General features: G+C 33.0%; 1 protein-coding gene across 3 annotated transcripts in view; it reads left to right on the top strand.

The window, feature by feature from the left end:
* The first annotated feature begins 855 nt into the window (after positions 1–855).
* The window catches only part of LOC132737402 (uncharacterized), a 32,265-nt gene continuing 7,497 nt past the window's right edge, over positions 856–25,623 (top strand). Inside the window, exons 1-6 of one of the 3 annotated variants that reach the window (XM_060724683.1) lie at positions 856–978; positions 10,455–10,556; positions 10,939–11,044; positions 13,986–14,038; positions 22,011–22,052; positions 24,062–24,448. In XM_060724683.1, the coding sequence (XP_060580666.1) occupies positions 10,508–10,556; positions 10,939–11,044; positions 13,986–14,038; positions 22,011–22,052; positions 24,062–24,448 (637 nt within the window). In that variant the 5' untranslated portion in view covers positions 856–978; positions 10,455–10,507. Of the gene's footprint in view, positions 979–1,043; positions 1,097–10,454; positions 10,557–10,936; positions 11,045–12,922; positions 13,079–13,985; positions 14,039–22,010; positions 22,053–24,061; positions 24,449–25,623 lie in introns of those variants that run through there. The other 2 variants (XM_060724681.1, XM_060724684.1) reach the window with 2 other exon arrangements.

The raw sequence follows: 25,623 nt of genomic DNA, 5'->3' as shown, positions 1-25,623 counted from the left end.
TAGACAATTTTCCAAAGTAAAGTGATATTAAAATACTGCCTTTTAATTGTACAAACACTAGTATTCAATAAGAATTTTTTCCATCAATGAATCCATTTTAGATACTAAAGAGGTCAGTACAATTTAAATTTTATTTAAAAAAAAATATAACTGCTATAAAAAAGTTATTTAAAGCAAATGACCAATCAGTTCATCTGAATAAAAATCTTAGAAAAACCAGTTATTAAAACGCGAGTCATTTAATATTATCTTTATAAAACTCGCCATCTTTTTGATATACAAATAATAATTTTCAATTTCTTAATCAAAGAAAATTGAAAAACAAACATAGTAAAATATGGTGTAAAAATGTAACACATCTATTTGCCACTATCTTTGACTATTAATTCCAAAGTAATAAAACCAATCAATTATGCAGTTTAAACATTGAAGTCATTCAAGCATGTTGATAGATAAAGATCTCTTCCAAGCCCCCAGGCAGGAGATTAACAACTGGATGACAGCAATTAATGTTTTGATAAGGGAGTACACTACAGTCAATAAAGTTTGAAACTGACAAAAATATTTTGCAGCCCAGCTGGTAAACGTATCTTTAGGGGGCGAGCTGGGGGGCGGGGGCTGCAGCCCTGAAGCCCGGGGGCCTGGGATCCGCCCACTTGGAAAAACATGGCGCGCTTTTTGTAGGGGGGGGGGGGGGGGGGGGGGACACCCCCCCCCAACCTTTTTTGCCCAATTTTTACATTTTTTGTAAAGCGGGGGGGGGGAAAAAAAAAACCCAGGTTGGGGGCCCAAATTTTTTTAAGTTGTAACAGGTAATTTAAGTTAAAATTTGTCATTTTCTGTTTATTCTAAGGAAGGACCACATATGGTTTATAACAACAAATGATCATATCAGTGTGAAAATTTCCATGTTGCAGGGAAAAAAGAAAGAGATTTAAATCAGTTCGGTTTCCGATACAGGATGAGACGTAAATTTAGGTAAATGAGGTAATCAGTCTTATTTATAAATAGTTCAAATTACCCAGCCACTATTGTGCAATCTCAACATAAGATGTCAAGCATACAGACAGGAATAACTATATTTGTTTTATAAAAGGTAATTAGGGTTTTCGAGATATATTTTATAAAGAATTTATACGCAGGTATTCACAATTATAAAATTTAATAGACATGTTTCTACTATTCTTATTCGTTGATGAAATTGAATCTCAAAGAAATAACTTTATTTGTTTAAAGAAATTGAATTATATCATTAAAATAATTGAAAGATATTTTATGTGAGTATGCCATGTTTTGCAAATATTAGATATATTTTGAAAACGTTTACTGGAACTATATATAAGTATATATAGATCGTAAACAATTCAATAAACATGGACATACTTATCTCGCATTATTATTCTTTATGACAAAGATTTTTTACAAATAGAAAATGTCAATGTTCTTAAATACTATATCAGTTTAAACCTTTATACCATTGGTTTTAGGTTTTCATTGTCACTACTTGAGTAACTTTCTATAAAACCTAAGATTTTGCTTGTTTGCTTGAGAAGCAAGCCTTAAAATGGTTAAATGTAGCATTCCAAAGTACATAATTATAAACTTATTTTTATATTTTATAAAAAGATCTGAACAGCTCATATATGGACTAAAATTAGATATTAGTAAAATCGAAAGAATGTATCGCTTCACTTGAATTCATTTGAATGGAAGTCTGTCGTTATCAAACATGATGAGTAATAGTTTTAGTATAATGAAACGAGTCAGTTACCAGAACAGAACAGAACAGAACATACTCTTTATTCTCTCAGGTACATAAGTACAGAATGAGGAAAATAATAATAAAACACAGATTTAAGTTTTACAAAGGTGTATAAGTAATACATTGGGGGAGACCGTAATAAAGTTTGAAAGTAGAACATAATCCGTATAGGTAGATACTATACTGTATAAAAACAAACAAAATATGTGAAATGTAATGTAAGATTATGTCTATATTCTAATAATTACTTAAATTTGGCCATTATTGGTAAGAATTGACCGTTGATATATAAAGAAAGGGCAGCTTAATAAATAATGTTTTTCGGTGCCTAAATCATCTAGGTCACAAAGTGTGCACTTTCTGTCATTGAATACTGTTCCGTCCCACCTGCCGGTTTCAACAGGAAATTTTTGATTAGAAGACCGAAATTTAAACAAATTTAATGCGTCACTATGCGGCAATAAGTTAAAATATGATTCAAATTCTAATATGGATTTAAATGAATTATATATTTTGCCTTTATTAGAAGATTGCAAATTCCCGTACCATTGTTGCTTGTACTGATCTATTAACGTGAGTTTTACCAATGCACGTGTATTTAACGGTATATTTGTATAAAATTGATTTAACCAAGGTATGAACGGCCAGCTAAATCAAGTATTATATATTTGCTATATTAGAAAATCCTCATATTGTACAAATGTGCTTGAGTGAATAAAGATATCTGTCTGTCTGTCTGTCTGTCTGTCTGTCTTAACGTACGAGGTCCATTTAAAAGTTGCGGTTTGACTATTTACCATATATATGTTTAAAGTTTAAACGATAACTTGTTATGGTCACCATATAGTAAGCGTGTCCAAAATGGGGCGACATTGAGGGACATTTCTGCTGAAATATTGAGGCCGTCAGTGCTTTTCCCTCTCTTAATTGTGTCCTTTCCCTTTCGTTTAAAAAAACTACACTGATATATTATACAAGGTGCAAAAAAAAACCCCTCAACTGTTATATATTAGTTGAGTTTTTTCCTATATGAATCAATAAACAACTGTACTATTATAAATAAAAGCGATAGTAAGAATATAGAAAAATTCCTAACCATGCGATAACACAAACTGAATGGAATCCTCGAAGTTGTCTAAATTGAGCTTAACTGCTTGATCGATCGCATGGCTTTGAGCTTTTTCTTTGTTATTTCTAACCCATTACACTCGGTACACATTGATAACTGTATTGATATATAACAGTACAGTTTTTCACTTGATCACTGGACTTGAAATAGCATGTTTATGAAATTTTAAATAAATTTATTGTTATTTCTAAAAGATATTTACGGTGGCACAAAGGTGACAGGTGTGTGTTTTAATTTATCTCGTGGCCACGATATACTATGTCGTGGCCACGAGTTACTAAGTCGTGGCCACGAGATAGCTAAGTCGTGGCCACGAGATACTATCGCGATGCCACGAGTTACTAAGTCGTGACCTCGAGTTACTAAGTCGTGACCACGATTTACTAAGTCGCGGCCACGAGATAGCTAAGTCGTGGCCACGAAATACTATGTCGTGGCCACTAGTTACTAAGTCGTGGCCACGAGTTACTAAGTCGTGTCCACGAGATACTATATCTTGGCCACGAGTTACTAAGTCGTGGCCACGAGATAGCTAACTCGTGGCCACGAGTGATTTTTGGCAATTTTGAGATGTCCCCTCGTTGCCATGGTAGCAGGAAATTTAAGACTGAGCATGTCGTTACAAAGGCAATGGTCCAGTCAACATTTGTGCCAAGTTTGATTAGTATTGAATCATTTTTCATAATTTCATAGCAGTTTGAACTTGTAACAGGAGGCTTTTCAGTGAAAACGGCCATTTTTCACAATATGCTCATGGGGGAAAGGGTTAACTTAAACAAGAGCTGTCACAGGAGACAGCGAAGCTCGACTAATAAAATACTGGACGCAGTAAGGAGGACAAAATTATGAAAGAAAAATCAATTATGTATAATCATGTATTAAGTTATAGTAAAAAAATAACATTTGTTAACATAAATTCCAAGATCAAGGGGAATAATTCTAGAAATAGTCATGCTAGAGTTATGGACCTTGTCACACAACATTTGTGTAATGAAAAGAAATATATATTTGAAGTTTGAAGTAGATACCTTAAAAAGTAAAGAAGTTATTATATTTCTTAAAGAAAATCCTAAGTTCAAAGAGAGATAAATCTGTAAATATTGCTTCAAGAGTTATGCACATTGTCACATAAAATGTAATTGATGATAAGGAATAAGTATTTGAAGTTTGAGGTAGATACCTTTAAAAATAAAAAAGTTATAATAAAAAATAACATTTTTCTAGTAAAAAAATCTAAGTTTATGGGGAGATAATTCTTGCAATATTGGTGCTAGAGTTATGAACCTTTTCACATAAGATGTGGATGATGATAATGTAAAAATATTTGAAGTATGAAGTTGATCCCTTTAGAAATAAATATGTAACAGTAAAAAATAATATTTTTTATGGAAAATTCTAAGTTCAAAGGGAGATAAATCTGAAAATATTGGTGCTAGAGTTATGAACCTTGTAACATAAGATGGGGATGATGATAAGGTACAAATATTTGAAGTATGAGGTTGATCCCTTAAGAAATAAAGAAGTAACAGTAAAAAATAGTATTTTTTAAGGAAAATTTTTAGTTCAAGGGGAGATTTATCTGAAAATATTGGTGCTAGAGTTATGAACCTTGTCACATAAGATGTGGTTGATGATAAGGAACATATATTTGAAGTTTGAAGTTGATACCTTAAGAAATGACAAAGTTATAGTGAAAAATATTTTACTGCACCAAAACTTTAATCTAAAATCTGGACGCGGACGCGGACGCCGACGCCGGGGCGAGTAGGACAGCTCTCCATATACTTCGTATAGTCGAGCTAAAAATTATAAATGTTACAAAACAACAATTTTTCACCAAAATTAGGTGAAAGACCACATGTTTACATGGAAAAACTAGTTTTTAGGTGATTCCAAAGTTTTTCATCATTTTTTGTTAACCCTTTACCTCATATATACGCGAAACAACGCACTTTCGACCTCACCCCCCCTTTTTTTAGGCCTCAAATAGTGAAAAAATGCCCTTTTTTGGCCCAAAACACATATTTTCGTTTGAGAAATGTTGCTAAAAAAAAGTTGAGCACTTTTTCGGCGCCGCCCCCATCCAAAAGATACATCAGGGTGTTGCCAGAAGGGGGATGTGCCCCCTTCTGTTAGGGGGGTTTGAAGGGGGGGGGCGGATTCCCCCTCATCGCCAAGAAAAATTTGGACTTGTGAGAGGCTAAAATGACCCCAGGTCGATCCTAATGTAACGTGTAACCAAAGCTGAAAAGCCTTTGACTCTATCTCAATCCCTTGAGAAGTTGCAGCACTTTGAAATAAATTTTGATGGAAAAAATCGAGGCAAAATAGTGATTTTTTGGCAATTTTGAGATGTCCCCTCGTTGCCAGGGTAGTAGGAAATTTAAGACTGAGCATGTCGTTACAAAGGAAATGGTCCAGTCAACATTTGTGCCACGTTTGATTAGTATTGAATCATTTGTCATAGTTTCATAGCAGTTTGAACTTGTAACAGGAGGCTTTTCAGTGAAAACGGCCATTTTTCACAATATGCTCATGGGGGAAAGGGTTAATGATACTTTGTGTCGAGGTCAACCACGACGGGGTACAAATATATTTGTAAAGAACAATATAGTAAAAAACTTTCGCCTTTAAGCTGATATGATGACTTCCATAAGTCCATTTAGTCATATTGTCCAACTCCTTTCCTTACTTTAATGCATTTTTCTAGAGCCGCTTTCACCGTTAAAATATTTAACCAGTCACGTCCGTCTCTAAAATTCTCACTTTTCTTCTCTGCCATTATTCATAAATGATGTCAGTCTTATTAACGTATGTTTTATAAGCGTAACTCTACGTAAAAACTTGCGAAAAATTTATGTACGCATTTTTTTTAGTTAAACGCATTTACGTAAAAAATCGGACGTTTGTTAAAACTTACGCAAATCTCAAGCGTAAGTACGTTAGTAAAACTGGCCCCTGGGGTTTCGCTTGTGGATTTATTCTGTTTTGTCAGAAATTTTGCCCTTGACTTAGTATAAAATTGCAATTTTCAACTTGTGCGCACATAACTAAAGAAGTATTTGACCAAGTTATGAAATTAAACATGATGGTGATCAGCATGTGAAGTTGGGCACCTGGGGTTTCGCTTCTGGATTCATTTTGTTTTGTCAAACTTATTGCCCTTGACTTAGTGAAAATTTGCAATTTTTAATTTGCGTCATGTGTAGCTAAAAAGTATTTAACCTAGAGTCATGAAACTTAAAAGGAATGTCGGTCAGCATGTGTAGCTGTGCACCTGGGGATTCGCGTATGGATTTATTTAGCATTTCTAGAGTTATTGCGCTTGTCTTAGTAAAAAACGTTCCATTATGGTGTGTTAATTGTTCCCTGAGTGTTTGAGTTAGAATCAACAAACTTTACAGGAATAATGATCAACATCAATGTGAAGCTATGCACCTTGGATTTTGCATGTGATTTTTTTCAGTTTTGTTTGAATTATTGCCCTTAACTTAGTATAAATTTACAATTTTCAACTTGTTCATGCATAACTCAAAAAGTATTTGACCTGTAGGCCTATAAGTTTACAAGAATGTGCTTAGTAAAATATTTTTCGTTTTCAACATGTGGTACATGTAGCCCGAAAAATAGTCGACCTAGAGAAAACAGTGGAGTGTAGTGTTTCGCCAAGAAAATTTTGGACTTGTGAGAGGCTAAAAATGACCCCAGGTCGATCATAATGTAACGTGTAACCAACGCTGAAAAGCCTTTGGACATATTTCTAGTTTAAAATCTTTCTTTGCATGATAACAATTTCCATTAAACCATTTTAGACGTGTATAATTTTGTGTGCTTTCCATTGTGACGAGAATGTTTGCCAAACGTCAATAATGCATCTGTGTGTAATAATTCTGTTAAACTTGTCAATAGAAATATCACAATAATTCTCAAAAATTATTTTCAAATATCATTTGAAATAGATTAACGAAATAAATAAATTTTATTTTCATCCCGCACTATTTTTGTTTTATTATTAGACCTTGAACTGTTTCCTTCATTAGTGTTATGAAATGTATGTATTTTTCTTGGTGCCACTTAATTTATTTCCATATAATTGAAAACTTTCATTACCGTTTAATTCTAAATTAAACGAGCATTTTTCACTAATCCAAGTCTCACAAAATAACAGAATATCTTATCTGCTTATGTAGTCTAAAAATTCCTCATCATTTAATTTTCTTGAATATCCCTTTAAATTCCACACAAGAATTCGCAGTTCCTTTTGTTCTTCCTAACTTGTAACCTCGTGGAATGGTCCCTCGGCATGATCACTGACTAAAAGTTTTGCTCCAGCCCTTTTGATGAATCTGCCACATTTCTTTTACCGATCCATTGGGAATATAGTTCTTTACGTTTGGCCAGCACAGCTTTAGTTTGTAGAACGCCTACTGTTTTCTTTTTCATTTTTAATTCCCAGAATTGGTCACTTGCATTTTTGCGTACCAATTCTCCATCTTTCCATCAGATTTTTACAATAAAATTTGGATTTTGTATACCAGTACTCGCCTGTTCTTCGCAAGAATACGACTTGCACTTCCATTCTAGACCGCGCGCTTACATTCGGTCTTATCAAACATGTCTTATGACTAAGGGATGATGCTAATTAAGAATACACCGAAAGAAAATTCTTCCAAACATGAATGAAATTCTAAGAATATTTAAAATCAGCCATCATAAAAAACAAAAACAATTAAAAACCCAACTTACATGACGGTATATCTACATTTATTACTAATATTCACATTTATAGAACCCTTTCATTTACTTTCCTTTGAACAAATCGTATATTCTGATTATATTAGAAATAGCCTGGTTCTATTTACCATGAAATTTATTATATATAAAGATAAAGTGTTCCTTTATTATGATTAGAATTTTTTTTATCTTCCTCAATATTTTTATATATTACTAATATGTTATGTATTCTTACACACCTCCTCTATTGTTTGTGACAGGTCTATACTTTTCGAATAGACCTGTTTAAACAAAAGAAAGTCCGTTATGAGGTCTTTCTTTTGCACGTGCACAGGTCTGTCTGTTCCAGACAGACAGACCCGGTCATGAAATACACGTGAAGAAATAGACCTGCCAGTGCGCAGACAAAGAAAACATGAAATGCCATCAACAATTAAAAATTGAAATAAAATATAAATGATTGTCATAATGTTCCTGTCTTACAAAATCGGGATACATTTTAAACAAGAATGCACTAGGCAATTATTCCAGCATCCCTATATTAAATCTTTGAATAAAAATAACGGACATCATATCAAAGTTAGGACACAATTTAACATTTATTTAATCGCGTCATTTTTCAAAGTAATAGTAATCAAAGTGGTTCTTCTGTCATTAAGTTCACAATATAACAAAATGGACGCTTCAAGTTCATATTTATGAAACTATATAGCAGTAATCACAGCATACTCATTACGATTTTAAAATGTTAATAAAGTTATAAGTGATTAATACTGATTATGTATAAAAAATTATATGATGAACGATCATATTTTATTCTAGAACACTTTATAATCTGCTATATAAAATATAGTTTCAATTCATTTATCTCACACTTGCCAAAAATTTATATATATGTAAGTCTTTCGTGGTCTGCTTGGTATCCATACATTGCCCTTCGGACAGTTGCTCCTTCGGAAGTTTGCCACCTTTTTGCAGTGGCGGTCATTTGCCCCCTTATATCTTTAGAAGGGGCGGACACTTGCCCCCCTCCCTGTTTTAAAAATGTTTAAATATTTTATTGATGAATTGTTTGCTACCAAAATTCATCGCCTATGGTCGAAATTTCATTGTGCTGAAATACACAAAAACTCTCGCGCAAATTTGTGAAAGTCAAAATAGCAAACTAAAATGTTTCCATTGGCATACAAAATATCTATACACGAGATGACAAGCGATAAGTCACAACAGCAAAATAAAAGAGGGCAAATGTCTGGGGGGGACTGTCTGGGGGCAAATGCCCTAGAGTCTACATTGTCTGATACGAAATACTATCAACATAATTATTCATTCTTTAACATACCTTCTATTACAGACCTATTCACTTTGTTATTGACAAATTGCACGTTATGCTTTTTTGATTATTATTTTATAGGGAAAAGCAAAGTTAAATGCAAAATATATATTGTATTTAAGCAGAACGTTTATAAAAGCTTACCTGTATATGCGTTGTGTTAAAAATAATATCTGTGCATTACATCAAATGCTTCAAACGACAATATAGTTTTACGGTGTGTAAGTTGGAAATCGGCCTCGTACATCGATCTTTCTGTTTAGGAAAGACCTGGTCACGAATTTCATGAAACACCTCGAGTGCTACGCGCTCTCGGTGTCTTATGAAATTCGTGACCAGGTTTTTCCTAAACAGAAAGACCTCGTACTCGGTCGATATCCTATACATATATCATAATAGTGATCTTACCTTTGCCTACTCGACAAGTTCTGTCAACTTAACAAGTACATTACCTGACCTTATTACATAATGAAACCCCACGAAAAACACGAGAATATTCAAATAACACGAATGAATTACAAGTGCGTAGCGGTAGTATCTTTGCATGCTTTCTTAAACATGATAAAGTACATAAATAGTTTGTTTCTTGTGAGTTATATTAATAAATACTGAGCTAAAAACTGATGTATGGATAGAAAAACAAAAGAGCATGTAGGTAAGATAGTTACCACACTCGGAATAGGTCTGCATAGTATTTACAGACCCGGTGACCTTTTAAAAACATCGATCGCTACGCTCTCTCTGTCTTCAAATCGCCACCCGGGTCTGTAAATAATATGCAGACCTATTCTTCGTATGGTAGCTATGACTTGTGGATTTGCAAATCAACATTTGCAGCCACATTTTGTCCGGTATAATTTTCATTTTGCATTTTGTTGATATCAAATATGAAATGTTCAGGAGAAAAAGCATGCAAACGTTTGTTTTGAATACAAATGACTGTCCTACACAATACCCTGTTTGTCCACTTTGTGCGTGTTGATCAATACCCCGTGTACTGTTCGTGTCCGTTTCCATGAGATAGCCATTCGATTACAACGTTTATTTTTCTTTGTTGAGTCTTTTCGTGACAAATTATTCTTAGAAGACATGTATAAAAAGTATAAGTATCTTTGCACCAACATATTAATGAAAAAATTAATTCACTTTTTTGAGAAATTTTGCGAAATTTACAGTTTTTACTTCGAAATATGGAGAGTTCAAACTTCATGTCTTACCACTACATCACGTGACATAAATGAAATAAACAATGCTGTCAAATCATATTAGCTGTGAGCTTTTGTGCTGTGTGCTTGTCCGGCGTCTGTTGTGGCGCGCCGTGCATATATGCTATCAGAAGAATTACTGGTTTTGATGTTATCTTATCTAAGGAAAGGTTTGGCAATAATAAAAACCTCGCTTCCCAAGATATGGAGGCAGAGCAGCACTGTCTGACTTTAATAATTTAATAAGGAAATGTTTGCAAAGTTTTGACCTTTAATTCACATCTTTTTCAGGATTAAGTGGAATGGGAAATGACTTTAAACTTTAAGAACAAAAGGGACCAGAAATGGGTAATTCATGCTGCCATCTATCACGTAAAATATGCATTGATAAAGGTACCATAAAATTTCATTTTTTGTCACATATATTTTAATTATCGTTACGATACAAATATAATATCTGATACTACTAAAATGTACTATAATTGCTGTTATTGCATAAAACAAAGACTGGTCATCCTATGTTAATGTTTCACAAATCACAGACAAGTCTTATCAAGTCCATATAAAAACAAAAAATAAACCAAAAATTGGATTAAGCAATTTGAGTTATCTGTCTGTGGAATGCTTTCACTGCGACGTATGATATTAATTATCAAGTAATAATAATTGTTTAATAATTGCATAGGAAATCTACTTAGATTATAAGATATGGTAAACAAGATCAACAAGGAAAGGCGGCGTTCAATGAATTATTCACTTTTGTTTATATTTCCAGGAGAAGATGAGCAAAGGCAATTTGAATTGAGACATTCTAGTGAGGAACAGTGGGATGCAGTATCGTGCATACACTATACTAGTGACATGAATTACATCAATGAAGTGTTAGTTTGAAAATAGCCGGTAATATTGGCATTATTTCATCTATAAATTTGATTTGGATGTCCGCAGACTCTGCTCAATTTAGCTTGCCTTATGAGGAAAAGGGGCAAAACAAAAATATCTTACAGAGTATTACATTGTTATAATAGCATTCGTCCATTTACTCAATAAGAATGTTGTCTATCATTCTACGAACTGTCAATGACAGAATCACGTAGGTTTCTAACAGAAATTTCATTTAAAAGCATGTCTTGATTTCTATGATTTTCCTTTGCAAGACATTATGCGTGATGCGTGACGTCATGTTTCAAATCGGTTTTAAACCTGTATAAAAGCAAGATACATATATGATTTGTAATTTGTGTCACCATAATTATAGTAAACGTAAAGGAGTCACACACAAAAATTGATATTCTTGAATCATTTTTATGTATAATCCGATCCTTAGTTTCTATTGATGAACACGCATGTCTGGTCTGCAAATTGTGTTTGTGATGTTTATGTTGATTTTTTTTTCTAGCAGATCTGATTATCGGATCTGTATTCTATTGATATATAAAATAAAAGACAAAATTACTTCATTTTACATTACATCGAGATTATATAAAAAACGAAATTGATAATTTCCCTACTAGGTATTGTAACATAAAAGCAAAATGTGATGTTTATATTGATGATTTAAGTAACTAAGGTAATGTATGGTATAGTTTTGGCAAAGCTCGTCATACACCCATTCGAAAGCCATGTAAAAGATATAATATAATGCTCAAATTTGATATTCGAAAATATTGACAGCTTATACATAGTATATCTGTAAATATAGATAAAACATGTTTCACATGAACACTTAGTAAATATTTTCACACACTTTTCCAAATAACCAATAATACTTGAAATTTGACAACGCATTAAAATATTGAACTTATGGACACTTGAATTTATAAGATATATTCTGGAAAAATGTTTTATTCTTTAATTGTCATGGCAGTACATATAATCCCAATATGATACTTTGTATGAACTGAAACACTATTTAAATAAAATTTGCATACAAATATATTAAACCTGTAATAGTAAAAAAAAAAATACCCACACAAAAGAAATTGACCACAATCACCTCAAACTGTTGCATTTGCTTAGCGGTATATTTTTTATAAGGATTTATATTTATATTTTTATAAGTATTATGGCGATCTTCTATACCTTGTAACATACCCTAAAAAGTCATTTTTCTTTTTTATACTTAGATATTGATCTTTAAATTCAAAACAAGTTAATGCTTTTTAAAAATTATTTGTAAACAAGCCTACACGTGTTTCATTTGTAAGTACTAAACCATCTTCAAAGATTGGAGACAGAATTTCTGTATTTTCTAAAAATAACCACCTTTTTATATCACTATTTTTGAAGTAAACAGGGAAAGAGAAAACATACCGCCCTAAGTTCATTTTTACAGTTACTAGTTTGTGTTTCCTTTGTAACTTCGACCACATGATTTTAATAAATGATACTTATATTTTATGGCCCTTAATAACTCATTTTTGAATAACACCATTTTTTCACAAATCCTCCCAAAGGATCCTAAGTATTTTCTGTAATAAGTTTATTTTAAGATGATTCATAAAAAATTACACGAATACAAATATCAAAATATAATTTCACACTTTTCAATAACGGGACTACTGTTTAAAGATTATTCCCATGTTGTACCTGAATTTTATTTTTTGCGGGCAATTCTAACATTGTCATGGCTTTATAGAAAAGCAAAGCTGAAATTGATAAATAACTTAATTTCAAAAGTAATAAAAAGAAAAAACCTTACTCCCATTCATTCAAATTTCCAATCACCAAATATCGTCATTTTTGTTTCATTTTTACAGTTTGAAAAATACACTTCCTTCCACATTCAAAACTGCTCTTGATGACATTTTGGCATATTTAAGAATCCTAAGAGCAATAACTGCCTAATGCAATATGAAAACTTGAAAAGCAATGACAGCCATGAGCCCGAGGAATAAGCAAACAACCCAGCATTCGTAAGGCAACCTTTTTTCAATTTCCTAACCGTTTTTTTATGTTTACCCATCTGTCAACAATTATTTATTGTCTGTAATAATCCTTAAATCAGTTTTCTTTCTTATAAAAAGATGTATGACTAACAACTTACAAATCTAAATGATACCCCTCTGAATCAAACACAATTATTTCTCCCCGTTTTTAAAAATTGCGACCGCTTTTATTTTAATATAAATTCGCCGTAAGTAACGGAAATAGGTTGGATGGCGTGACTTTTTCTTCTACTAGAACTGTTTTTTTTTTATTATAAAACACTCGATCATTCATATTTTTGAGAAAAAATATCATCGCAATTTAACGTTGATTGTCGAACTTATTTTTCAACTCAAAACTTCTTGTATTTATGAGAAATTCGACAAGCCACATTGATTTATTAACAAATATCTATAGGGTGGCATGATTAGACGAAACCTTTATTAATTTTGACATCATTTAGTCAAAGATTTAGATCACTACGGCACTGCCACTGAAACATCACATATTATATATACAATCCAATAAGCAATCGTGTCTTACAAAGGTTTGACCTATATTATATAAGTGCATTCCACGTTGTCACATATGTAGTACTAAATTGGCTTTGCTTCCTGGCATATTAATTAATTTTAGTATTTTGTTTTGATTTTGTTAGCCTTTCAATTATTTGTTGGAATCTTCTATCTGCTTTGCTGTTTTCAAAGGAATCAAATTTTAAATTCATTTTCGATCGGAATGTCGTTTTCTTGTTAGTAAGCAAGCAAGCATTGAGACAATTCTTCCGTGTATATTTGTGTTGTGTTCCATGCTAATGCCATTAGACGCGGACATTAGACACTTTGATTTTTGAGTGTTAATATCTATGTTTCACTTATATTTTTGTACTTTTAGTGATTTGAATTCTCCTGTTGAGTATCAGACATCAGTTTTGGAATCACCTGAAGGTAAGGCAAACTATATTAATCCTCGTTATCTTTTTTTTGTATTCATTATGTTCTTAATATATCACAATTCAGTTTGCAAGATAGTAATATAATTATAGTTATATGGTATTTTCTAGGTATCTAAATTTCTGCTAGCATTCAATAAATAAAATCAACTGAACGCTTCATGTATAAATGTTGTGTGCTTATTTTTCTAACACTTTAACTTTAACAGCAAATGAATTATTATTCGCTTTAGTGTTAATTAGTCTGTAATTCGACAATTATACAACATATTAAAACTTCTTTTTTTTCAAATGAAAAATAAATGTCTGCCTATTGTAGGCAAGATTGATACTTAGATCTACTTTCTTTCTTACATAAAGGATTCAACGTTAAGTAAAAGATAACATGGTGTTTGTAGTATATAGAATTTCTAAAATGATTTTGTCTTGATGAATTCAAAATGAATAACACGAATATTAGATTGATTTTTGCACACACACTGAAAATCTTTTCTAACGCAATTTTTTTTTTAAATTCGTGTTTCATGAAAACCGTTCACGATATCTTACTTATATTTTACCAGAACCGGTCGGACTACTTTTGCGAATATTTTCAACGTAATCATTCATCCATAACGAGTTGATCAACTTTCTGCACGAGGAAATCGATTTTGGCGAAAATTGTCGATTTTATTTCAATTAATAAACTGAAATATTGAGTCAGCAACATTGAAAAATTATAGATATCCTTTAAAACGTAAAATGGTTCGCATGCAATAATAAGAGTGCGCACGCGCAATCGGTATGCTTCAGGCAGGTCATTCAGTCAGACAGGTAAGTTGGTGATATATTTTTAAAAACTAAAAATGCCAATTTAATACTGCTTTATTTATGATATATGTGATAAGATAAATAATGTGCTTAAAACGTAACTCTTACTTTCCTTATAATTAGAAAAAAAAACAAATATCAATCTTGTTTATATATTTTCAGGTGGCGCAAGATTTTGGCTGAAATGTGTCTGTCATATGCAGACTTCTGTTAAAGTACCAACGCACCGGCCGCAGAGCCTCTTTGAATGGTCACAACACCTTTACCAGCTATCCAGATTATTGCAAGTTTTCTTCAAGACCACCGAATCGGCTGCAGCTGCATCAGCAATAGTTGGTACACAGGACAGACGCATTAGAAGCAAGATCGTTATCGGGCGTCTCCGCGGCCAGGACATTCGAGCAAGTCGACCTATCGTGACCTAATCCTGCCTGCAAGTCATCGTCAACAGAGGGAACAGAAGGTTCGCCGGCATCATCGTATGACACATGTAGAGTGGACAAATGTCCTCTTTACGGATGAAAGTCGCTTTAACTTGTTCCAGTGACGTCGGATTTGAGATAACCGACGGCGAGGGGAACGGTTGAACGACGCTTGCGTCATTCAACGTGACCATTATGGCGGCGGTTCTGTAATGGTTTGGGCTGGTGTGTCTCTACATACCAAGACCGACTTGATCATCGTTCGGAGAAATCTGACTGCTGTAAAATATCAACAGGACGTTCTTATTCCTGCCACTATTCATTATGTTTAAACTGGTGGATGGGGTATGATACTTATACACGACGGTGCGCCGGCACACACAGCGCATGCCACCCGGTACCCACTACAACAGCAAAACATTCAGCAGCTTCCTTGGCCATCCAAGTCTCCAGATTTGAATGTTATTTAACACCTGTTGGATGAGTTGAATAGGCGTGGGCGCAAGGGTGTGGTACAACCGCGGAATCTACCAGAACTGGAACAGGCCCAAGAACATACCACAAAGATTTTTGAGGAACTATGTAATGGCCATGAGACAGAGGTGTATGAAAGTTATATAAGCTAAGGAAGGACATATTGGATATTTACTGTTTAATGTTGTGTTTTACTTATTATGTGAAAAGTATTGTGATAAAACAATCATTTCATATCGTTGTGTTGTGAATTATGTGATTTATTCTCTATTACTCATGTTTTATTTTTGTTAAATTTTATACTTTGTCATTCATTGACTACAGTAAAATTTTCACGATACATGTATGAGATGTTCATTTATCTATACATTTAATGTCATCAACAGGGATGTCACGGTTATACGAAATGCTAACCGTTAAACGACGACGTAATAACCGTGTTAAACGTTTAATCGACCATACTAACAAAATCCTTAGATTTTCAACATTACCTTGTTTCTTTATTTACAAGATATGTCATTTTGTTCTTTTGTTGTTATACTCAAAATGGTTACAATACATATCGGAATATGAAGTAACTATTTTCCTCTAGGGTCGTACCGTATTCGACAAGATCGGAAAATAACATTGTTGAGTACAACTAAAAACAAACGATAGTAATATCTCGTTATAAAAAACTAGTTTTAGAATAAATTTAAAACGTTTGTGTCCCTTAGTCAAGTGCTAACCTCGGTTGCCGGTTATTGAATTTTCTAACCGTTTTTTTTAGCTAAAAACCGACCGTACCCGTTTAAACGGATAAACGTGACACCCCTTTTTATAAACAAGCTAGGTTTAATCATTAGGACTCGTGTTCACTAACATTTAAGGATCAAGATCAAAAGCAGGATCTTATTTAAAACCTCAAATAGACTACACTGATGATAGTATAAGAGTAAATATTTAAAATAGGGCTTGAAGTAACATGTTTATGAAATATATTTATTATTTTACAAGATATGGCATTTTGATAGTTGATCAGTTATTATGCCCCCGCCATGTAATGGCCTGGGCATATAGTGTTACCCTGTTCCGTCATTCCGTCCTTCCGTCATTCCGTCCTTCCGTCCTTCCGTCCTTCCGTCATTCTGTCATTCCGTCATCATCAGTTTCCGTTCATTATCTTAAGAACGGTTGGGCACATTTAACTCAAATTTGACATATGGATATGTCATGAGAAAATACAGGTCAAGTTCGAATTTGGTCATGGTTCGATGATTTTTGGCAGAGTTATGCCCCTTTTACTTTGAAAATAATATGAAATTTCAGTTTCTGTTCATTATATCAAGAACGGTTGGACACATTCAACTCAAACTTGACATATGGATATGTTATGAGAAAATACAGGTCAAGTTCGAATTTGGTTATGGTTCGATGATTTTTGGCAGAGTTATGCCCCTTTTACTTTGAAAATAATATGAAATTTTCAGTTTCTGTTCATTATCTCCCCAACGGTACAACACAATCAACTCAAACTTGACATATGGATATGTCATGAGAAAATACAGGTCAAGTTTGAATTTGGTCATGGTTCGATGATTTTTGGCAGAGTTATGCCCCTTTCACTTTGAAAATAATATTAAATTTTCAGTTTCCGTTCATTATCTCCCTGAAGGTACAACACATTCAACTCAAACGTGACATATTGATGCGTCAAAGGAATGCGCAGGTCAAGTTCAAATTTGGTCGTGGTTTGATGATTTTTGGCAGAGTTATGTCCCTTTTACTTTAAAAATAATATGAAATTTTCAGTTTCCGTTCATTATCTCCCTCAAGGTACAACACATTCAACTCAAACGTGACATATTGATGCGTCAAAGGAATGCGCAGGTCAAGTTCAAATTTGGTCATGGTCCAATGATTTTTGGCAGAGTTATGCCCCTATCACTTTGAAAGTAATATGAAATTTTCAGTTTCCGTTTATTATCTCCCCAATGGTACAACACATTCAACTCAAATTTGACATATGGATATGTTTTTGGAATGCCCAGGTCAAGTTCATATTTGGTCATGGTTCAATGATTTTTGGTAGAGTTATGCCCCTTTCACTTTGAAAGTAATATGAAATTTTCAGTTTCCGTTCATTATCTCCCCAAAGGTACAACATATTCCACTCAAATTTGACATATGGATATGTTTTTGGAATGCCCAGGTCAAGTTCATATTTGGTCATGGTTCAATGATTTTTGGCAGAGTTATGCCCCTTTCACTTTGAAAATTATATGAAATTTACAGTTTCTGTTCATTATCTACCTAACAGTGTTACATATTCAATTTTAATTTGACATATGGATATGTCAAAGGAATGGGCAGGTCAAGTTGGAATTTGGTCATGGTTTGATGTTTTTTTGGCAGAGTTATGTCCCTTTCACTTTGAAAATAATATAGATACATCTTAGGAATAAGCAGTTTAAGTTTGAATTTGGTCATGGTTCAATGATTTTAGACAAACTTATCTTTCCTGAATGTTGGAAAAATTTTGAACTTTCAGTTTCAGCACTCATTCTTTTAGCCATTATTTTGGCTACAAATATGCAATATGCTTTTTCTAAAGGTTAAGACTGAATAATTTCAGTGCCTTGAACGTTGTATGGAAATGGTTTGTGTTAACATTGAAAAGTTTTAAGGGCTTTGAACTTAAAATGAAAAAAAAAAATTAATGCACCATCTGAAATTTTGGCTGCATGCGGGGGCATCCGTGGCATGATGACACATTTCTAGTTGATCTTGGTCTTGAAATTGAGCCTTATTCTGTTCCAATTACGTTTGTGTTTGTTTTGTCATTTGTCGATTTTGTGCTTAAATATCTTTTTAATCAAACATGTGTCTCCTTTTTGTTTATTTACCATTTAAATATAGCAAAATACGATTAATTTCAGTGCCATGAAACAAATCCTATCAGGATCATTTGATCTGGATACTTATCTTTCTTACTCAACACGAAGCGAGAATTTACATTTTGTTTTAAAGTCATTGTTAATGTGATGATTTCTATTTTTATGTGCCATCCACTGTATAAGTAAATATTTTTGCGTCACAAAAAGTTTGCAAATGTCCAAAACAGACTTTTGCGTGCGGAAATATTTGCGAAAGTAAGATTTCTAGATCCCCCGTAATATTAGCACGCTTGTGATAAAATATTTTGTTTGACGGTTGTGCACAAAAATCATGCGTATAATTGTAAACAATCATATTACCATAATACGCTATAGCCCGAGCATAATAAACAGAACTTTCGTCAGTTTTACAAATACCAGCACAGTCCACTAAAAGATTAACTCAGGTAAATATAGGTAAATGCAAGTGATTAACAAAATAATTACATTGAAAGTTATACAAATGATATTTAATGAGATGTTATCTTCGTTTGACTGTATAGCACAGTATGTAAGACTGCTTATTAATATGAAAATGAATTAAGCTAGCGGGTTGGAAACTGTTTAATTTTTTTTTCAAGTTTTAAGTCTTTCTTTTTTTTTTTTAAATTTCATACTGTCTGACAAAATAAATATGATTACGCATATGAACTTAAAAATATTGTATTTTTTGTCTCTTGAAAGTTAAAATATTCATACATTTGTAATATGAAATGCAAAACATATAATAAAGGAGGTGAAGATACTTCAATTAAAAGTAATATAAATACATCAATAAAAATAAATAAAAGGAATTATCGTTATGTAGTTTCGTGTATATACATGAAAGGGAAATTAAAAAAAAAAATGAAAAAAATGAAGAAAAAACTTTTGAAGCCTGTTACCCTCCTGTCGAGGAGTAGTCTTCCTCTGAACATAGTGCTCTACCGATTGAGCTATTGCGACATTTATTATTTTCTTTTACAATTATCAGTCAAACGTACAATCATTGAGATGTGCAACATTTCATTTACCTATATAGTATAGATATAGACTGTTCCATACTAAAAATAAATATGAAGAAAGTTATGTTTATCGTGCTCGGATTATAAGGGTATTTGTAATAGCGTCAATTCGATGTTTAATAAAAGTGACACTATGCTCATTTTTTTATTGTCAAATTGACTTTAATTGACTACATATTTCAAAAAACTGCCTTTTATAATGGTGATTGACTAACATATGATATTTGAAAATGTTAAGGGTAAAAAATAAAACTACCTAAATATATAAAAAGACTGCCGCACTCTTTGTATAAATTGAAAGTTACAGATACATTCCAATGAATAATTACACACATTTCACAGGGTCTTCATGTGAAGTAAATGATAAAATTGAAAGGAATTATGAAAAAATGTTAATTTATTTTGACTTTCACCTGTTCACTCTATATCTACCCATGGCTGGGCATAATATCACTTAAAGTATGAGAGTTGTTTAAGTTCTGCTCTGTGTTTGAGACTTTTTATATAGTTATTTGATCGCTTTAACAAACATGAGAGCGATATTTATAAAATTGTTTAGTTTTGTTTGTGTTTTACATGTCCTTAGATTATTGCTACTCCATTCTTCATCCATACAGAAAATGTATTCATGAAAGTGCTTTTAATTTGATATAATAATCATCGATTGTCCACGTTTACCTGTTTGAAAATAAGTCTTTTGTTATAGGTGATATCATTGACATGTACGTGTCATGCATACTTTCACAGGTGTGACAAGACAGCGTTAGCTATTAAAATTTTATTATGAACCTTTTTTCGCTATTATTTTACAGTGTGAATTTTTAAACGAACATTAAATCATGTTATATGTTTTCTTTGTATGTATCAAGATGTTTTTTTTAGATAGATATATTAGATATAGCTATCGGTGCACCGGTGTTATGGAAAAATGATGAATGACCACCGAAGACGTTACTAAAATTAATGTATCTTTTGTAGGCTGAACAATTTGCGAATTAGTTTGATCGCAAATATTTCCACTTAAACAGTTTTTATGAAAGTGATTCTTACGAGCGGCATATTTTAATTAATGGCAACGGCAGCGCGTTTTTTATAAAGAAGTCATACCCTTGAAAATTATTAGTAGTGTCCTTCAAAATATTCACCATGGACCTCTTCACAAATTTCCAGCCTCAGAATCCATTCCAAAAAATATTCGAACTGTTCTTTGGGAATACTGTGGCACTACGGGTTTCTAATCGGCGACCGTGAAGGCAAGATTTGATGTATGGATTTAACCAAAAGTCACACGGAGAAAGAACAGGACTTTAAGGGGGATGTAGCAAAACCTCATTTATCTGCTCCTCTAAATAAGCTTGAACCAAGGCTTACCGGTACGCAGGTGCATTATAATGGAGTAATTTGATCCTGCTCATCCCTGACCTTGGGTTCTTTGTACTGTAGTTAATAATTACAACAGTGAGAACATGGTCATGGTAAAATGTTCTAGTGACACTACCCCTCTCAGTCACAGCGACACTTGACACTGTTCCATTACTGTCAAAAATAGAGCGTACATAACTCTTTTAACGTTCCTGCTACGTCGAGCAACAACTGGGCAATCCCTTTTATCACCTATCGACATTTTGTTACTGAGTTAATTGTCGGGCTCAAACAAATATAGCCACGTTTCATCCTCTGTGGCAACTTCTCCCAGGCGTCTAGGGTATCGATCTTTAAAGCTAGTCAATAAGGTCGAGTTATTTTTCAACCAGCTTCATTTTCTTGTCAGAAGTAAGCAAATGCGGGATCCAACGGGCACTTTAACTTTTCTTTCAGGATGGAAAACACACATGACGCACTATGGCTCGATGTTTCATTTATCTCCACGGTATATCTTGCATCTTCATCAATTATGGCTTTGAAAATGCTGTCTTTTTCTTCAGAGGTAGCTGTAATTGGCCGCCCAGGGCGGGGATCATCCTTAACATTAGTTCTACTTTTCGTAAACATTGACAGCCACCTGGCAATTGTACGATATTGAAGGGTATTTTCTCCATAAACTAAATCTATATCCGTTTTTATTTCTGACGCGCATTTACCCAATAACCCATGATTTTTGCAATAAGGTTTTTGCTCCTCTCTCAAATCACATTGCAACTCAGCCATGTTTACAACCAGTTTACAATACCACATGTATTTAAATGACCTCCTAAAATTTGTTGCACGTGCAAATTGTGCGAAATTAGACTGTTGGTTAGAAAAATCAATAATCTTTCCAACAGTATATTATATATGTAATTTCACGTGAGTTGTTGCCACTTATTGAAATATGCCACTCGTATTTTATTTTCTTTTATCAGACTACAAAGAGTTTCCAAGATACGACAGCAGCGGATATTCAAGTAAGATAAATTTTTGCAAATATCAAAACGCACATCATAAAAGTTAATATTCATAATTCATATCTTTGTTTTCTGTGGCACGATTTGTTGAAGTTATTTTTAAGTTTTATCGATGGATATGGTTTATATAAATTTTTCAAGCATGTAGATTCTTCAAGGTTTTTTGAAACATATATAAATTATAACACAAAACATCCTAACATGTTCCACAGTAAAGGTATTTTAAAGATAAGAAGTCCGCATTAACATCTCGGCCACTCGTCAAACTTTTGTGTACGGTATTTGATTCTTAAAATACTGTAATGCAAACAATTTATAAGACGCTACTTTTAAATGCGAACGAAAATATTACTGATATGGGCTTATACTGGTTTATCTAATAAATTCATTTCTATTAAGTGGTAATGCCCTACATCTGGCACAACCCGACATCAGAAGTACACTACACTCGGAAATTATATTGATAGCCTTTTCTTTAAAAACTGTCGAATCATTTTCAAAATTTTGACTCTCGTCTCAGGACCTTTCAATTTGAATTTGTCGATATACAAACGTTGGTAATGAAGACAGTGAGGTTGACTTTTATTTTTTCCCCAGTCTGTCCTAAATATAGGGATATCGGAACAAAAAAATGACCTTTCAAGCAGAATTTTTGCCGTATGTTAGAGAAACATAACATAAAGCGTTGTTGACATTTCTCTTTGAGAAAGGGTATTACATTAGAATGGATAACTCTCGCAATAATATGGTCAGATGACCATAATTTAATTCTTGGTGACAATTGAAATTATTTTGAACATTAAGAGTGAGTAACATATACCAAAAAGTTAATATCTACAGGCATTATTGGACGATTAAGACAGCACTTTCATCTGTCATTTGTCGCTTTTTAACAATTGCGGACAATAAACTTCGGAACTACATATTTATATTTAAGTCCGACATTTTACATGTTTTATGAATATATATTTGTTTACATTAAAACCTGTAGGAATTGTTTTTTTATGAATAACTAATTGTAAGCCGGATTTGAGCCGGTATAATTTCTGTAATTATCATATTTTGATATGAAAATAATTAAATTAAATATAATTCATCCGCATGTAGATGTATTATTGTGCTCGTGAATGTTCAGGCTTTAAATTAATATGTAAATGTAATTTGATGTATGTTTATGTGGCCTTTCGTTTAATCCGTATATTACTTCTTATGTCTGTAGATCATAATTATACATGTATTGCTATATTGTTATATATTGTTTTAGATTGTTTAAAAGTTCCTGTCTTAAGTGGGGATTTTCATTGGCTGAAGTCTTTTTTGGACGTCCCAAAAGTTTACAAATAGTGGTAACTGTCGTCCCTTCCTCTCAAACGTAAAACATTAGAAGAACTCAAAGCTAAATAGCTCCTTAGCTTATTGTCTTACCTCATTCATTCAGAATTGCATGAAACGACTAATGGAAATATGGCTTCATTTAACTTAAACACAATAAGGACTAAATTTCTTAGCTGGATTTCAAGTTGATCTGTACTATATAGCAACTTCAACAACAACAACTTCAACAACAACAACAAAAACAATTAATCTTGTTTTTTTTTAATTTTAATTTACTTTTGTAGATAAACTCAAATCTAGCTTGAATTATCACGTTGTTAAGGGCCCTAAAGATGCATTTGTCTGAAAAAATAAGAAAAAAGAGATCCTCCCAATCGCTGGCTCTTGTTGAAAACATAGTTTCAAGGCATTGCCTTGTTTCTAGTGTTTGAATTTTTAAAGTATATACGTGTAGTAGACTGAACCGTCGAAAACATAGTTCCGTTGCTTTGCCATGTTACTTAGTTTTTTTTTTTAATTTTCAAGACATGTATTAGACTTACATGGTCGATATTGATTGTATCAATCTTTTGAATACGTTTGCGCAAAATAGCAATTAATATTGAAAACTTTAATTATGATACAATCTTTGATAATACAAAACATGCAAATGTTTGTTCTGTTTTCTTCTGCAGCTGCTTCAACAATTTTTTTCGCAGAAAGAACGCATGTTGTCAGCCCTGATTTCGCGGACAAGAGTGACCCAATTTCGCTATCCGAAAGACGTGGCCTTACTACAGAAAATGAAAGCACCATTAAAAGAAATTTCAGATATCTGAAGGAGGAAATTGATGTAGATTGTGGACTGCTAGATCACTTTATTCAAGAAAACATCTTTACCGATGATCAAGTGGAGTCTGTCAATTCAGCTGGTTCACGACGGCGGAAAGTGGATTGTTTCCTCAGAATGCTCCTGCGTTCGAAACGGTTTGCATATGGACAATTTCTGGACGTTCTGAAACACACAAAATGTGATCATATTCGGGAATTCCTTGAATCACAATTATCTCAAGGAAAATTAGGTGTGTTTATGTTTTGAACATTTCAAATAATCCCGTTCCGGACGTTCTTTTGTGAATCAATCTTTTTCTCTTTTTTTTTCTTTGAATGTTCATCGTTTGTCGGCTATGTCACAATATAATGTCTGTTACTTGACCGATATGACTACACTATATATTAAATACTTAACTGAAGACAATCAGCAAATTGAATTTCTTTTGATCATAATTAAGAATTGTAAACGAGTTTGAGAGTGAAACCCTAGCTTTATTGGCAGATCACTATAACTCCTATGACGGAAACGACTGCTTCAATACAATCACAACTACATGTTTATTCAAACGAAAAGAAACTGTACATATAGATTTGGCATACATACATTCTCAAAGTGTCATATTTACGATATTTGATTAGATTCTGATATTATCAATCAAAATTTGGTACATGGATCTCGTAATAATGTTCTTGTTCACCGTATACGGCCAAGTGTCCAATTATCGGAACAAAAATGAGGTCTAACAGACTTGACGTAACATTAAATGACATGAAGAAGGGGGTGTTTTTCCATTCGTCTTGCATGGGCATATTGTACTTGTTGCTACAAATTGTTGCTAAACTAATCAACCAAAAAGCCCGCAAAATGCTCAATCAGACTTAGATTAAGACAAACGGAGGGACAACGCAAAACGTGAAAACCACTTCCACATTTTTATGGTTTCATTAATTTTTACTCAAGTAAAGTATTTTACAGCAGTACACCAATATCACAATATTTGTTTATTATGCCCCCGCCATGTAATGGCCGGGCATATAGTGTTACACTGTTCCGTCCTTCCGTCATTCTGTCCTTCCGTCATTCTGTCATTCCGCCATCATCAGTTTCCGTTCATTATCTTAGTAACGGTTGCACACATTCAACTCAAAGTTGACATATGGATATGTCATAACAAAATACAGGTCAAGTTTGAATTTTGTTATGGTTCAATGATTTTTGGCAGAGTTATGCCCCTTTCACTTTGTAAATAATATGAATTTATCAGTTTTCATTCATTATCTCCCAAACGGTACAACACATTCAACTCAAACTTGACATATGGATACGTCAAAGGAATGGGCAGGTCAAGTTCAAATTTGGTCATGGTTCGATGATTTTTGGCAGAGTTATGCCCCTTTCACTTTGAAAATAATATGAAATTTT

The sequence above is a fragment of the Ruditapes philippinarum genome, unplaced genomic scaffold (genome assembly GCF_026571515.1).
Source record: "Ruditapes philippinarum isolate M1 unplaced genomic scaffold, ASM2657151v2 ctg6254_1_1_1_1, whole genome shotgun sequence".
Classification (NCBI taxonomy): domain Eukaryota; kingdom Metazoa; phylum Mollusca; class Bivalvia; order Venerida; family Veneridae; genus Ruditapes; species Ruditapes philippinarum.
The sequence above is the reverse complement of the archived record's forward strand: the minus strand, read 5'-3'. Positions and strand labels throughout refer to the sequence as shown.